Here is a 13,659-nt window from a genome sequence, read left to right as displayed (position 1 = left end):
TTCTCTCTCATTATTCTGACATTTGGCAAATATTAAAAATTATGGTAATCCTAATTGACCGAAAAAGGGAAAGGTTTATTCTGATTTCATGTCAGATATTGACAAAAACATGCATATGTGTATATAGTGTATGTAAACTTCTAGTTTCAACTGTATATATATGGATATACTTTCAGGGATGACATTACAGCAGTAGTAAAGTACTCTATTTATCTTCCTTCCAGGCAGAACTTGTCTAAACTGTATGAGAAAGAAAGCCCTGTGATTTGATAGATGTTCATAGATTGTTCTCATAAATACTGTACTGACTATTTTGAATGGTTGCCCTTTACCGTCATCCAGCAGTAGAAACTCTGCACTACTTAGTCTAAGGCTCCTGGGACGTTAGCCAAAAACAGAAAAGCACAGCTGAAGGGTAACGCCATTCCATGGGGACTCCGTTGAATATAATGCAGTCGCCATTCTTTTCTTCTAAATATAAGTTGGAGCCACCCTATTCCCCTGAGAATTGAGACATGACATCTCATGCATTATCCTTTCCTGAACCCGTAAAGTCATCATACAGTATATAGGGGATATACATACACGGTCAGTGACTAACATGGCTAAATCAGTCTCTCAGATGTTCTCAGGCCTTTAATGCACATTGGAACAGATAGTTCTACAAGTAAGTGTCTTGAGGAAAGAATTTAGAGCATGATGAAACTGAAACTCCTTATACTCTTAAGAACAAGACATAAAAACAATCATAATGAGCCATTATGTCAAATGTGTAGACATCTGCTTTTATCATTAAAGGAAATGTCTACCCGACCATACAGCGTTTTACAGTGAGTTTTGTGGCACTCTTTGCTGGCCAGTTGAGTGTGATTCTCTATTCTGCTGTGTTTCCAATAGAAGAAAGGTATATATTTTAGTCTATATTTTCTCATATATTTCGTATTTAAATACTTTTTAATTATAAACTTTATCATGTCAACTTAACACTGCAGGAGAACAGGTTGAATTGGATGGATGTATTTTTTTTCAAGCCTATAAATTATGTGTCCATGCAGAGTACATTGAAAGGCCAATTGTGAAGACAGACTAAAGCAAAAGTAGAAGCAAATATGTGGAAGAACAATATCATTAATGTTATATAAACTGCAGAATAACTCATATTTTTACAAAGTTCCATCTGATATACTGTTCTTGTCAGTGTCCGTGTCAATTCAGAGGTGTATAGTGTTCTGGAGGCATGTATCCAGAGAATCTCATGACATATACCACTGATGAGTGCCTCAAGCCTATGAAGTTGTACAGCTATAGGATCTCATGTTAAAAGAAAAGACATGATGCCAATATACTTTTTTTTTACTGTCTGCCACTCCATACAGAGGAAAAAGGTTGAAACGAATAACAGCGCAATGACTGCCAAAAGGACACTCTTGTCCATCATGTAAGGCCACATTCAGACATCAGTGACTTTTCTTGGATGCCAAGAAAAAACATTTTTTATCAGATTTCCATCAGTTTGGGATCCATGTGTTAATTTGTACCATCAGAATTTCATGAGTTTTTCACAAGGAAAAATCCCAATGGAAAATACTCAAGCTTCTCCTAGTAAACAGTGAAAAACGGACCGCACACGGATGAGGCAAGGATGATTTCCAAGTGCTGTCCGAGTATTTTAAGGACCCAAAATGCATTTGATCTGTGGCCAGGATCAAAAATGGACATATGAAAAGCCACAAAGACTATAAAAGGGTACATTTTCTATCTGGGAAAAAACACGGACACAACTAGCAAGTGAAAAATGGACGTCTAGATGAGGCCTAACTAAGGGCATATGGACATGTACTTTGAGCTTTGCAAATGCATATGGCAATGTGGCATATGAACGTTGTCCTCTCTGTCCACCTCTATAGTATATACCATTTTTTTGCAAATACAAGACAATAATATACATATAAAAACAGTTCACAAGTAAAAATAATGGGAGCCAAACCATGCCATAATGAGCCAAAAATCAAACATAGCAACCACTGAGGGGCAGTTTGAGGTCCTCCATTTATGCAGGATCAGTTCCCATCAGTAGTAATACACCTGTTAATTTAGCCATCTATGCCGTGATATTGGCTTACATCACTGCAGTCCATGGAGAACCTGCAGGATGCCCCATAATCAACAGCCAAACTATCTCTGCACATCCAAGCTGTTTCTGTAGACGACAGGGCAAGAAGATCATGTAAAATGGGGTATGTGGTGTTTACACACAGTACAGTCCTCTAATATACATCATCATACATTTACCCTAATGCAAGGCAACAGAAAGCTGATGTCTCAAAATACCCGAGCAGCTGTGTCAGTGTAGATGAATTTCAAGCAGCTACTGGCAGAATTCTGAATGCAGCTTTGGAAGTGAACGCAGAATAGGACAAAGTAAACAGCAACTTTTTTCATTTTCTATATTTAGGCACAAAATTGTCTGAAACCAATAAAGCAAAATTAAAACATATGGACAATAATTAACAAAGCGTAAGGCAAAATATTTTACTGCTTATTTTATGGCAGTAAAAAATCCTTTGGATCTGAGTTTAGGCCAATACTAGTTTCTCACTAAATTTGAGCCCATAGTAAACCCAATGCTATATGTCCATTCATCAGAACTGAATTTTATCATTAAGAGCATAGAAACAGATAATTTCCTAGTTTATCTCCTTTCATGTTTAAAAAGGCCAAAAGTTGTAATTTCTGAGTAAGAAGTCGTCTATATATCTCTAGACCAAAAAACGCCATTGACGTTGTGTTTGCATAAAGCCAATGTAACACTCAGTATAAATGTTATTCAAAGCTTAAAAAAGCACAGATGACTATAAACCACAAGTACCCCCTCTGTTCACTATGATGGGCAGGTGTCTTTTTTCATCCATTAGCATTTCTTATGTGTTAGTTACCCCAAACAAAACTGCATAAATGTTTATTATAGGTGATTATCAATATGTAATTTAACGACTTGTTAGCCTAAACCCCATCATTAGTAAGTGTGGGGTTAGTAAATATTTTAAAGGGTAATGAGCTTATGTGGAAAAGAAAGAGAGTAGACGAGTAATGAGAACAGCATATATTTTAAGCAAACCATGCAAGTGGTTAAAGAAGGAGAGATGTAAGTATAGAATATCCATTGAGGTCAGTTTCTGAATATGACTAGCTCTGTGGCTTCCCTTAGCCTAGGTCACAACATCTTAAAGATACAATATCATCTTCTAATCTGCTATGTAAACTTTTGTGACCCTTGTGTGTACGTGCATGTATGTGTGTGTGCACGCATGTGTGCACGTGTGTGAATGTATGGGCTTGTGTGTGTTTTTGTGTGTACGTATGTGTGCGCACGTGTGTATATGTGCGTGTATTTGTATACGTGTATATGTGTGTGTGCATACATGTGTATGTGTGTATGCGAATTTGTGTGCACATGCGCGTGTGTATATGTGTAAGCGTGAGTGCAGTAGTTATCTATCTTTATCTAAATATCTATTCTATCTCTCGGTCAGTCTGTCTATCTATCTATCTTTTTTCTAATTTGGCAGACTTGACTTGAGTAATTACCAGATCATCCAGTAAATTACTGACATAAGTAACCATATAATAATACCTACGTCAGTAATTTATAGCTGCAGACATGCCCCTACTCATTCTGTTACCTTCTGTGTCATGTTGCTATTAATCTTCTACCAAGATGTTAACTAGAAACTTTGAGCTTTAAGATATAGCACTGCCTCTGAAACCCCACTACCTTGGGTGCAACATCGATATACTAAAATATAATATTATGGTTAACCGAGGGGTCTCTTTTCTGTTACAGTAATGTATTAATTATTTTTCTTATTTACACATATCTATATGATGTTACATTGTAATAGAATACTTTTGTGGTACCTAAAACAAATTTGCTTTAATACATTTTAAAAATAAACAACATAGACCAGACCAAGGCCATAATCCTATCGGATGATCTTTAATGGCTGATAATTGAGCCAGTTAGTGCATACAGTAAGGTTTTTTTAAATCTATCAAATGCAGCAGGGACATGGCCTTAATTTTAAAACACACACTCTGCAGATTTTTTCTGGTCATGTCACTTTGCTCGCCACCCATATAAACCATGAGTAATAAACCACAAATATACCAGTTGTTATTCAGCATAATTCCTTCAGATGCAAATACTTTTCCGTTACTGAAATCAAAGCAATAAATCACATATCACATTTAAAAGTATTGAATGCTGATCTCCAACCATATGATAAAATGCAATGGTGATAGTTTAAGAGAGATGGAAAAGATCTGCACACAAGAAAACTATGATATACATTACCAGCTAGAAAGCCCCTTATCTTGCATAGGATACACACACATTTTTGTTACGTATTTTGCATCTAAATCTGTGTTAAAACCACTTGCAAACCACCTCTAAATGTTTTCATTAGGAAATTGACTTTGATATTCAGATTGCTGCCGATTTTTCGGCCGAGGATTTGAAAACCACTTCAGTAAATTAGATGACTTTTTGCAGCAGTTTATGCACTAAATCTATAGCAGGTAGCAACTCGTTCCCATCGAATGGAGCTAATCTGTGGTCGAACCCCCGCGCTTCAAATCTGCAGCAGAAATCTGATGATCTGACTCTACCACATATTTCACAGCCAATACACCAGAACATTATTACAATGTTTAGATGAAAATTAAGACCTAAAGAGCATTTACACTTAAAGCTTATCGCGAACGAGTTCGTTCATCAGGTGAAGTGATCTTTCGTGCGCTACAAAAAATCATAGTTCTCGGCAGCACATCATCCTGTGTAAACAGGATTCGTGCTGCCGAGAACTATGGCAGCCTATGCACATGGAGCGATGTATTACAGGTTGCTCAGTGCGCATTACTTACCGCCTTTCTAAACAGGCTACTAAACGACCACCGACTGATCAGTGTTTTTTTTAGTGCTGCTGATCCGTCCGTGTAAACAGACCACTACAGTCTGATTAATACAGTATACAGGCGAAGCAAAGTTGAGTTTGTCAGATGTAGCATCATGGATTATGTCATTTGCCATTATGTATTATATCCTAATGAATAAATTAGTTAATAGTCACAATGCAGGTAGGAAACAGTTAAATGGCAAATTAGATATATATATATATATATATATACATACATATACACACATATATATATATAAATACATACAGTACAGACCAAAAGTTTGGACACACCTTCTCATTTATAGATTTTTCTGTATTTTCATGACTATGAAAATTGTACATTCATACTGAAGGCATCAAATCTATGAATTAACACATGTGGAATTATATACTTAACAAAAAAGTGTGAAACAACTGAAAATATGTCTTATATTCTAGGTTCTTCAAAGTAGCTACCTTTTGCTTTGATGACTGCTTTGCACACTCTCGGCATTCTCTTGATGAGTTTCAAGAGGTAGTCACCGGAAATGGTCTTCCAACAATCTTGAAGGAGTTCCCAGAGATGCTTAGCACTTGTTGGCCCTTTTGCCTTCACTCTGCGGTCCAGCTCACCCCAAACCATCTTGATTGGATTCAGGTCTGGTGACTGTGGAGGCCAGGTCATCTGGCGTAGCACCCCATCAATCTCCTTCTTGGTCAAATAGCACTTACATAGCCTGGAGGTGTGTTTGGGGTCATTGTCCTGTTGAAAAATAAATGATGGTCCAACTAAACGCAAACCGGATGGAATAGCATGCCGCTGCAAGATGCTGTGGTAGCCATGTTGGTTCAGTATGCCTTCAATTTTGAATAAATCCCCAACAGTGTCACCAGCAAAGCACCCCCACACCATCACACCTCCTCCTCCATGCTTCACGGTGGGAACCAGGCATGTAGAGTCCATCTGTTCACCTTTTCTGTGTCGTACAAAGACATGGTGGTTGGAACCAAAGATCTCAAACTTGGACTCATCAGACCAAAGCACAGATTTCCACTGGTCTAATGTCCATTCCTTGTGTTCTTTAGGCCAATCAAGTCTCTTCTGCTTGTTGCCTGTCCTTAGCAGTGGTTTCCTAGCAGCTATTTTACCATGAAGGCCTGCTGCACAAAGTCTCCTCTTAACAGTTGTTGTAGAGATGTGTCTGCTGCTAGAACTCTGTGTGGCATTGACCTGGTCTCTAATCTGAGCTGCTGTTAACCTGCGATTTCTTAGGCTGGTGACTCGGATAAACTTATCCTCAGAAGCAGAGGTGACTCTTGGTCTTCCTTTCCTGGGGCGGTCCTCATGTGAGACAGTTTCTTTGTAGCGCTTGATGGTTTTTGCAACTGGCTTGGAGACACTTTCAAAGTTTGCCCAATTTTTCGGACTGACTGACCTTCATTTCTTAAAGTAATGATGGCCATTCGTTTTTCTTTACTTAGCTGCTTTTTTCTTGCCATAATACAAATTCTAACAGTCTATTCAGTAGGACTATCAGCTGTGTATCCACCTGACTTCTGCACAACACAACTGATGGTCCCAACCCCATTTATAAGGCAAGAAATCCCACTTATTTAACCTGACAGGGCACACCTGTGAAGTGAAAACCATTTCCGGTGACTACCTCTTGAATCTCATCAAGAGAATGCCAAGAGTGTGCAAAGCAGTAATCAAAGCAAAAGGTGGCTACTTTGAAGAACCTAGAATATAAGACATACTTTCAGTTGTTTCACACTTTTTTGTTAAGTATATAATTCCACATGTGTTAATTCATAGTTTTGATGCCTTCAGTGTGAATGTACAATTTTCATAGTCATGAAAATACAGAAAAATCTTTAAATGAGGTGTGTCCAAACTTTTGGTCTGTACTGTATGTATATATATATATATATATATATATATATATATATATACATACATATACACACACATATATTTAGAGAGAAAGTGTATATATATATAAATGCTAAATCTATAGATTTAAGTGAATGTGTATATATATATATATTTATATATACATACATATGTATGTGTATATATATATATATATATATATATATATATATATACACTTTTTTATATATTGAAATATATATGCATTAGTATTATTATTATTTTTTTTTTTCAGATAATACAAGCGGCAATACAATGAGTATAAGTTTACCCTGAAGATAGAATGGAATGTTTACTCACTTTCAATGAATCAAAGCAGGCGATTACTCGTCCATTTTCAACTTGGCAGCTTTTTGATGGGTGTGCAAATTTACATTCTGTGTCTGGTCGTGAGCAAGTCCCTCTCTGGAACTCCCGACACACTTCCAATGTTAGCCATTTTGTGTCCCGTATCGGTGCCACGCTAACAGCCATACTGAAAATTTACAGGTAGTTAAAAATAAAAACTAAAAAAAAAAAAAAGACTTCTCAGACGTAAAGAAATAAAGCCAAACTCCAGTCGTCCTCCTTTTTTTTTCCTTGTGGTTTTTAAATGGTAAATCTGTGCTGTCTGTATCTGCATACAGCTGTCCCACTCTCGCTCTTCACCAACAAGCTTATAAATAATAGAAAGGATCTGATTTGTGATGTGAAAATCATTCGGTGCCGAGTATAAGTGCGGAGGCCTGGAACTTCTCTGTTCTCTCAGTTACCCATTTGGAGCTCCGATATTCAGCCCAAAATGCAAGCGTGAAAACGTGGCAGCCCCTGTGCTGGCACAAATTTTCCAAACTGCTCTCAGTAAAGTTTTCTGAAAAGTAATCTCCGCACAGCTGAACTGGCAATTGCGTTGGGTTCTGCGGTGGTGTGATTGGTATTGATTAGCTTGGCATATATAGACGCAGCACTGTAGGATAATAATAGAGGTTTCCTCTCTCTCTCTATCCCCTGTGTCTGTCTGTCCTTGATTTAGTCTTACAGAAGCAGATACCTTGTATTCTTTTTTACTGTAGATACTATAGACCAATGTATAAGACTAAGGATTTCGATGGATAAAATACAGAATTAAGGGTCTGTCTAGATGAGAAGGGTGGCTGGGCTCTCGTTGCAGTGTAGCTGGCAGCAAGCAAGGCAAAAAGCAAACTGCTCTATAAGCGGGTCCAAGCAGCAGAGACGTCAGGAAAGGCACTTCTTAGTACCAACCTGTAGAAAAAACAAACATGTTAGCATTTTAACCGGGCAGCACTTTACTTTCTCCTGCACTTCATCCCCTATCCCATGTGGCTGCAGCGTGGAATCTAAGCTCGCCTGTTTCTCCCCATGCAAAATACTTACAGAGTAGCATATTGCAGCCAGCCATCGTAGATTTATTAAAAAAAGGGGCAGTTTCCCTTGTGAAGCAATGCATGATAGAAAGATAACCAATCACAGATAATGTTGCAGCAATATTCCGGGCAGAAAGCCAATAATATGGGCTGTCTTATGAAAGGTTGCGCCTGTCAGAAGCTCATTACTATGCAATAAGCAGAGAAAATATCCCTCGGATGTAAAGAACGCGTTTACATGGAGGGGTCGGACCTGCCCGACGTGCAGCATGCAGTTAATGCGCAGAACTGGGTTATTTTCTAATAAAACAATCCCACCCTATTTACAAAAAAAGAAAAGATGGGGGGGGGACGAAAATAGAAGCCGAAGCGCTTGGAAAATCACTAGATGGAAAAGCAAAGAACCGCAGATGACTTCCAGGCTGAGTCCTCTCTCCTGCGCAGCCTGCTCTGCCTTGTGTGCAGCCTGCATTCACTCTGCTACATCTCCACACCAGTAGAAAAGGAAAGGAGGGGGGTTTAGAAATGGTACATTCTTCCGACCTATCACATTCACTTCCTTCTAAACTATAGCACTCCTGCCTATGCACACAGCCCTGCAGTAGCCTGGACTGTAAAGCCATGCTGTTCACCAAGCAGACACTTTGTTACTATACCACAAGCTGGCAAGCATACGAACAAAAGCTCTCTATACCGCCACATAAAAAAAAAACAACCTTCATACCATGAGAAGTAGAAAGACAACTATCTATGAGTGCCCCTCTTCTCCTCCAGGGACCGCCGCTGCTAAATCGTAAATAGTTTATTTGATTCCAGAAATACAATAAACTGTAGCACGCTGTTCCCCTGCCAAAAAGTAGCTGGATAAGCCTCCGACATGCCGATGCTGGCCCCTTCATATGCAACCCATTATCAGAACACCTCTGGGCTTCTGGCTTTAAAATGGCATCTTACGTTTAGCATTTTCTATTGCTTCATGACAAAATGGTGATATCTTGCCAGAAGTGCTGTAGAACCACGTGGTGGCATCCGCCCTGATTTGTCGACACTTTTTTTTTTGTTTCAATGCGATGAGACAGACTAGACAACCGAGGAGAAGAGGAAATAAGACTTTGCTTAAAGAGTAACCGTCGTTGTAATATTTGTTTCATAAATAAATAGTGCACATGAACATATTAAACTTTGTCATATATCTTATCAGAGGAATCGGCTTCCTTTTCTGACAGAATTGATCAGTCATTCTCAGTTCTGAGGTAAATCTGTATTCAGTGAAGACTTTCCCATTACTGAGAGGAGATGGCAGTTTCTACTGGTAAGATTCAATGTACTGTAGATAGGAGGGAGGAGGAGGAGGGAGCTCTGCCTCTAGCTCCTCCTTCCCCCCCTGTCTGCACAGAATTGTATCAGTAGCAGCTGCCATCTCCTATCTCAGTAATGAGAAAGTCTTCACTGAAAACAGATTTTACCTCAAAATTGAGAATTTTGATAATGACTGATCAATTCTGGCAGAGAAGGGAGCAGATTTCTCTGATAAGATATATTACACAGTTGCTTATTTTCATGCGCACTATTGCTTTATGAAAAAATAATTAAAATGACGGTTACTCTTTAAGAGCTGCAGTATTTCCACATTTGTACAGCTTATGGCATGTTCTAATGCGTGAAGTTAAGGCCCTCAAACATATTAGATTAATGTTGGCCGAATACACTGATACGAACAGGGTCAGCCAACCGTCTAATATGTATGGGGGCCTCCAACAGGTGACGTCAGGGGAAATAAGGATTCAGCAGGTCTGACTTTGGACTGCTGAGACTTTTAGTCTTGGCGAGATAAGCCTCCTCCAGAGAACTCCAACTGTGGGTCTATAGTAGAGAACACCTCAATGTATTGAGGTGATGGGAGAGACCGCTTCCAACCCAAAGAACCATCGATCAGCTGACAACTATCTACTGTGTGTGAAGCCCATTAGAGGCATATAAAATGTCACAATGAAAATAATAACAGTAAATGTTAATGCAGTTATTAATAAACAAATGTCTCAGAATTGCAAGATATCAGATGAAAAATGCAAATAATCCATACATGGAAAGAATCACAAGCGTCTATTAGAAAATGCACTGCCACTTTTTATCACTTATCTGTCACCATCAGCTTAAAGGGGTTGTCCACTACTAGGACAACTCCTTCATGATCTAAATATTTGGCCCCGATAAAATAAAAAAAGCTTATATTCACCTCCCATGCTGGCACCGTTCCAGTTGTGTCAGCAGCTCCCATACGGTTGTTGTGACACGTGAGCCCAGCGCCCAATCAGCGCTGGCGTCACTGCCTCCACCTTTTGTTGAATTGAACATAAACAGGAAGTCCGGGCTGCAGCTGATTTCTGACTCCACTTCATGTTCGATTTCTCTGAAGGCAGAGACAGTGATGCCAGCGCTGATTGGGTGCTGGGCACAACCGCATTAGAACCCTGGGGCCGCGAGCTGGAACGGTACCAGCACGGGAGGTGAGTATAAGCTTTTTTTATTTTATCGGGGCCAAGTGTGGGGAATGACAAGGAGTTGTCCAAGTAGTGGACAACTTCTTTAATGATAATATACAGAACAGTTCTTTAACCCCTTAATGGGCTAGGGTGTACTAGTACGCCCTAGGCCATCACCCCTGGTTCAGCACGGGCTCCGGCGCTGAGCCCGCATTGAACCAGGCACATGTCAGCTGATTCTTACAGCTGACATGTGCCCGCAACAGCCGCGGGTGATCACCAGTTAAATGCCGCTGTCAATCTCTGACAGCAGCATTTAACAGTGCCGCGCAGGAAGCGCAGAATTAGCCCCGCCCATTGGTGACCCCGTCACGTGATCGCGGGTCATCGAATGGTGGGCATGACAACCGGGGTCTGCAGCAGACCCCTGTGGTTGTCATGTCTCGCTTTGCCAGTGGTCGGCGCTCATAACAAGAGAGCATTTCTGCTACACAGAGGCGATCTGCTCATCACCTCTATGTAGCAGAGGTGATCAGATAACAGCTGCTTCTAGTCTCCTATGGAGACTATTGAAGCATGCAGAAAGTGGAAAAAAAAAGTTTTAAAAAAAATAAAAAAAATATAAAAGTTTAAATCACCCCCCTTTCGCCCCATTCAAAATAAAATAATAATAAAAAAACACATACACATATTTGGTATCGCCACGTTCAGAATCTCCCGATCTATCAACATAAAAAAAGAATTAATCCAATTGGCAAACAGCGTAATGAGAAAAAAATTCTAAACGCCAGAATTAAAATTTTTTTGTCGTCGCAACACTGAAATAAAATGCAATAACGGGCGATCAAAACATCATATCTACCCCAAAATGGTATCAATAAAAACGTCAGCTTGATGCGCAATAAATAAGCCCTCACCTGTCCCCAGATCCCAAAAAATGGAGACGCTACGGGTCTCTGAAAATGGCGCCATTTTTTTTTTGTTTAGCAAACGTTGGATTTTCTTTCACCACTTAAATAAAAAAGAACCTATACATGTTTGGTGTCTACGAACTCGTAATGACCTGGAGAATAATAATGGCAGGTCAATTTTAGCATTCAGTGAACGTGGTGTAAAAAAAAAAAAAACATCCGTGGTATTGCTTTTTTTTGCAATTTTACAGCATTTGGAATTTTTTTTACGTTTTCCAGTACACGATATGGTAAAACCATTGATGGCGTTTAAAAGTACAACTTGTCCCGCAAAAAATAAGCTCTCACATGACCTTATTGACCGAAAAATAAAAAGGCTATGGCTCTGGGAATAAGGGGAGCAAAAAATGAAAATGCAAAAATGGAAAAACACTAGGTCCTTAAGGGGTCACAGTGCCACCACAGGAAAAATGAAGCCTAACATGGTGATCACTGAATTCAATGGACAGTCTATATACTGCACATATATGACAGGTCCTCCACAGTGAGAAACTCTCTAAGTAGCCTCTGTCTGATCTGGCTCATAAAGGGCCTAAATACTCTATTAATTAGATTATAGAACAACTCTACTATAATGCAGTTACTCATCTTTGGAAAGGTTTCCATCCTCTACTCAATATTTACAATTGGCAAATGACTTTAATTTTGCTAAACATAATTTATTAATTAGCAGGTAAGGAAATAGTTAAACTTTCATGTGTAGAAAATATCAAAAGATTCAATGACGCTTTGTGTTGCCATTCCATACAGCTTTACTAATCCTAGATTTTACTCTATACTGTATAATTGTGCACACTGGAGACTAAGCTTACGAATTGATTCAATTACCCTGCCATCTTTTCTGTGGCATCAGAGATCCTTTAAGTGCCCCATAAGTGCATGCTGGAAAAATAATGCAAATTCCTTCTATAAGATTTACTCGGATGCACACGACTAGGAAAGTAATGGGTGTCCTGAAAACTGATAGGTCTCATTACCTTTCTAAGCACTGTTTGTGCAAAATCGCACTGTTCTGAAAGAACTCACAGCTCCACGCAGTCAAAAGAGGGGCCTCTGCAGGACCACAACTGTGTAGCACCATTGATACCATGCAATTAGTTATTCACTAAGCTGTGGCAGTCACATCTGACACGCTGAATGCTAAAGCCAGGGATTTTAGTTAATGACACCCAGATGTGTAAAATACATTCTTTCTTTGAAACATACAATATTTCCACTGTATTTTTCTATTTTTCAGTAGACAATGTCTTCACAGAGGTCTGGCATATGATTATTGTATGTTGGGTATGGAGGATAAATGTCATAAAGGTGTCAAATTAAAATAAACACTGTGCCTAGGGTCATTATGAGCTGTCCCTAAACACTCAAAGGTGCATTTACACTACATGATTATTGACAAACAAGCATTTCTAGGATTCGTGCTATGTAAATAGGCTGCTGATAACCCAACGACAGAGAAAAATGCTTGTTTGCTTGACAAAATTATATTGAAGCTTGCTTAACCCCTTAAGCCCCGCGGGTGGTTTGCACGTTAATGACCGGGCCAATTTTTACAATTCTGACCACTGTCACTTTGAGGTAATTACTCTCGAACGCTTCAACGGATCCCCCTGATTCTGAGATTGTTTTTTCGTGACATATTGTACTTCATGATTGTGGAAAAATTTCTTCGATATCACTTGCGTTTATTTGTGAAAAAAACGGAAATTTGGCGAAAATTTTGAAAATTTTGCAATTTTCAAAATTTGAATTTTTAAGCCCTGAAATCAGAGCGATATGTCACACAAAAGAGTTAATAAATAACATTTCCCACATGTCTACTTTACATCAGCACAATTTGGAACCAAAATTTTTTTTTGTTAGGGAGCTATAAGGGTTAAAAGTTGACCAGCGATTTCTCATTTTTCCAACAAAATTTACAAAACCATTTTTTTAGGGACCACATCACATTTGAAGTCACTTTGAGAGGTC

The 13,659-nt window shown here is 39.0% G+C and overlaps 1 protein-coding gene across 15 annotated transcripts in view; it reads right to left on the bottom strand.

The window, feature by feature from the left end:
* Positions 1-13,659, bottom strand: part of MBNL1 (muscleblind like splicing regulator 1) — a 219,333-nt gene that overhangs the window by 145,312 nt on the left and 60,362 nt on the right. For 2 of the 15 annotated variants that reach the window (XM_073674743.1, XM_073674744.1), the window contains exons 1-2: positions 8,245-8,591; positions 7,171-8,112 (exon numbers count right to left, since the gene is read on the bottom strand). The exons of 2 other annotated variants lie outside the window; for them this stretch is intronic. In XM_073674743.1, coding sequence (XP_073530844.1) covers positions 7,171-7,344 — 174 coding nt within the window. In that variant the 5' untranslated portion in view covers positions 7,345-8,112; positions 8,245-8,591. Of the gene's footprint in view, positions 1-7,170; positions 8,113-8,244; positions 8,592-8,639; positions 8,741-8,958; positions 9,101-13,659 lie in introns of those variants that run through there. 11 more of the 15 variants (XM_073674736.1, XM_073674741.1, XM_073674748.1 and 8 more) reach the window with 8 other exon arrangements.

Source organism: Phyllobates terribilis, unplaced genomic scaffold (genome assembly GCF_046119375.1).
Source record: "Phyllobates terribilis strain yellow unplaced genomic scaffold, ASM4611937v1 Scaffold_3__8_contigs__length_932513732, whole genome shotgun sequence".
In the NCBI taxonomy this organism is placed as follows: Eukaryota; Metazoa; Chordata; class Amphibia; order Anura; family Dendrobatidae; genus Phyllobates; species Phyllobates terribilis.
The sequence above is the reverse complement of the archived record's forward strand: the minus strand, read 5'-3'. Positions and strand labels throughout refer to the sequence as shown.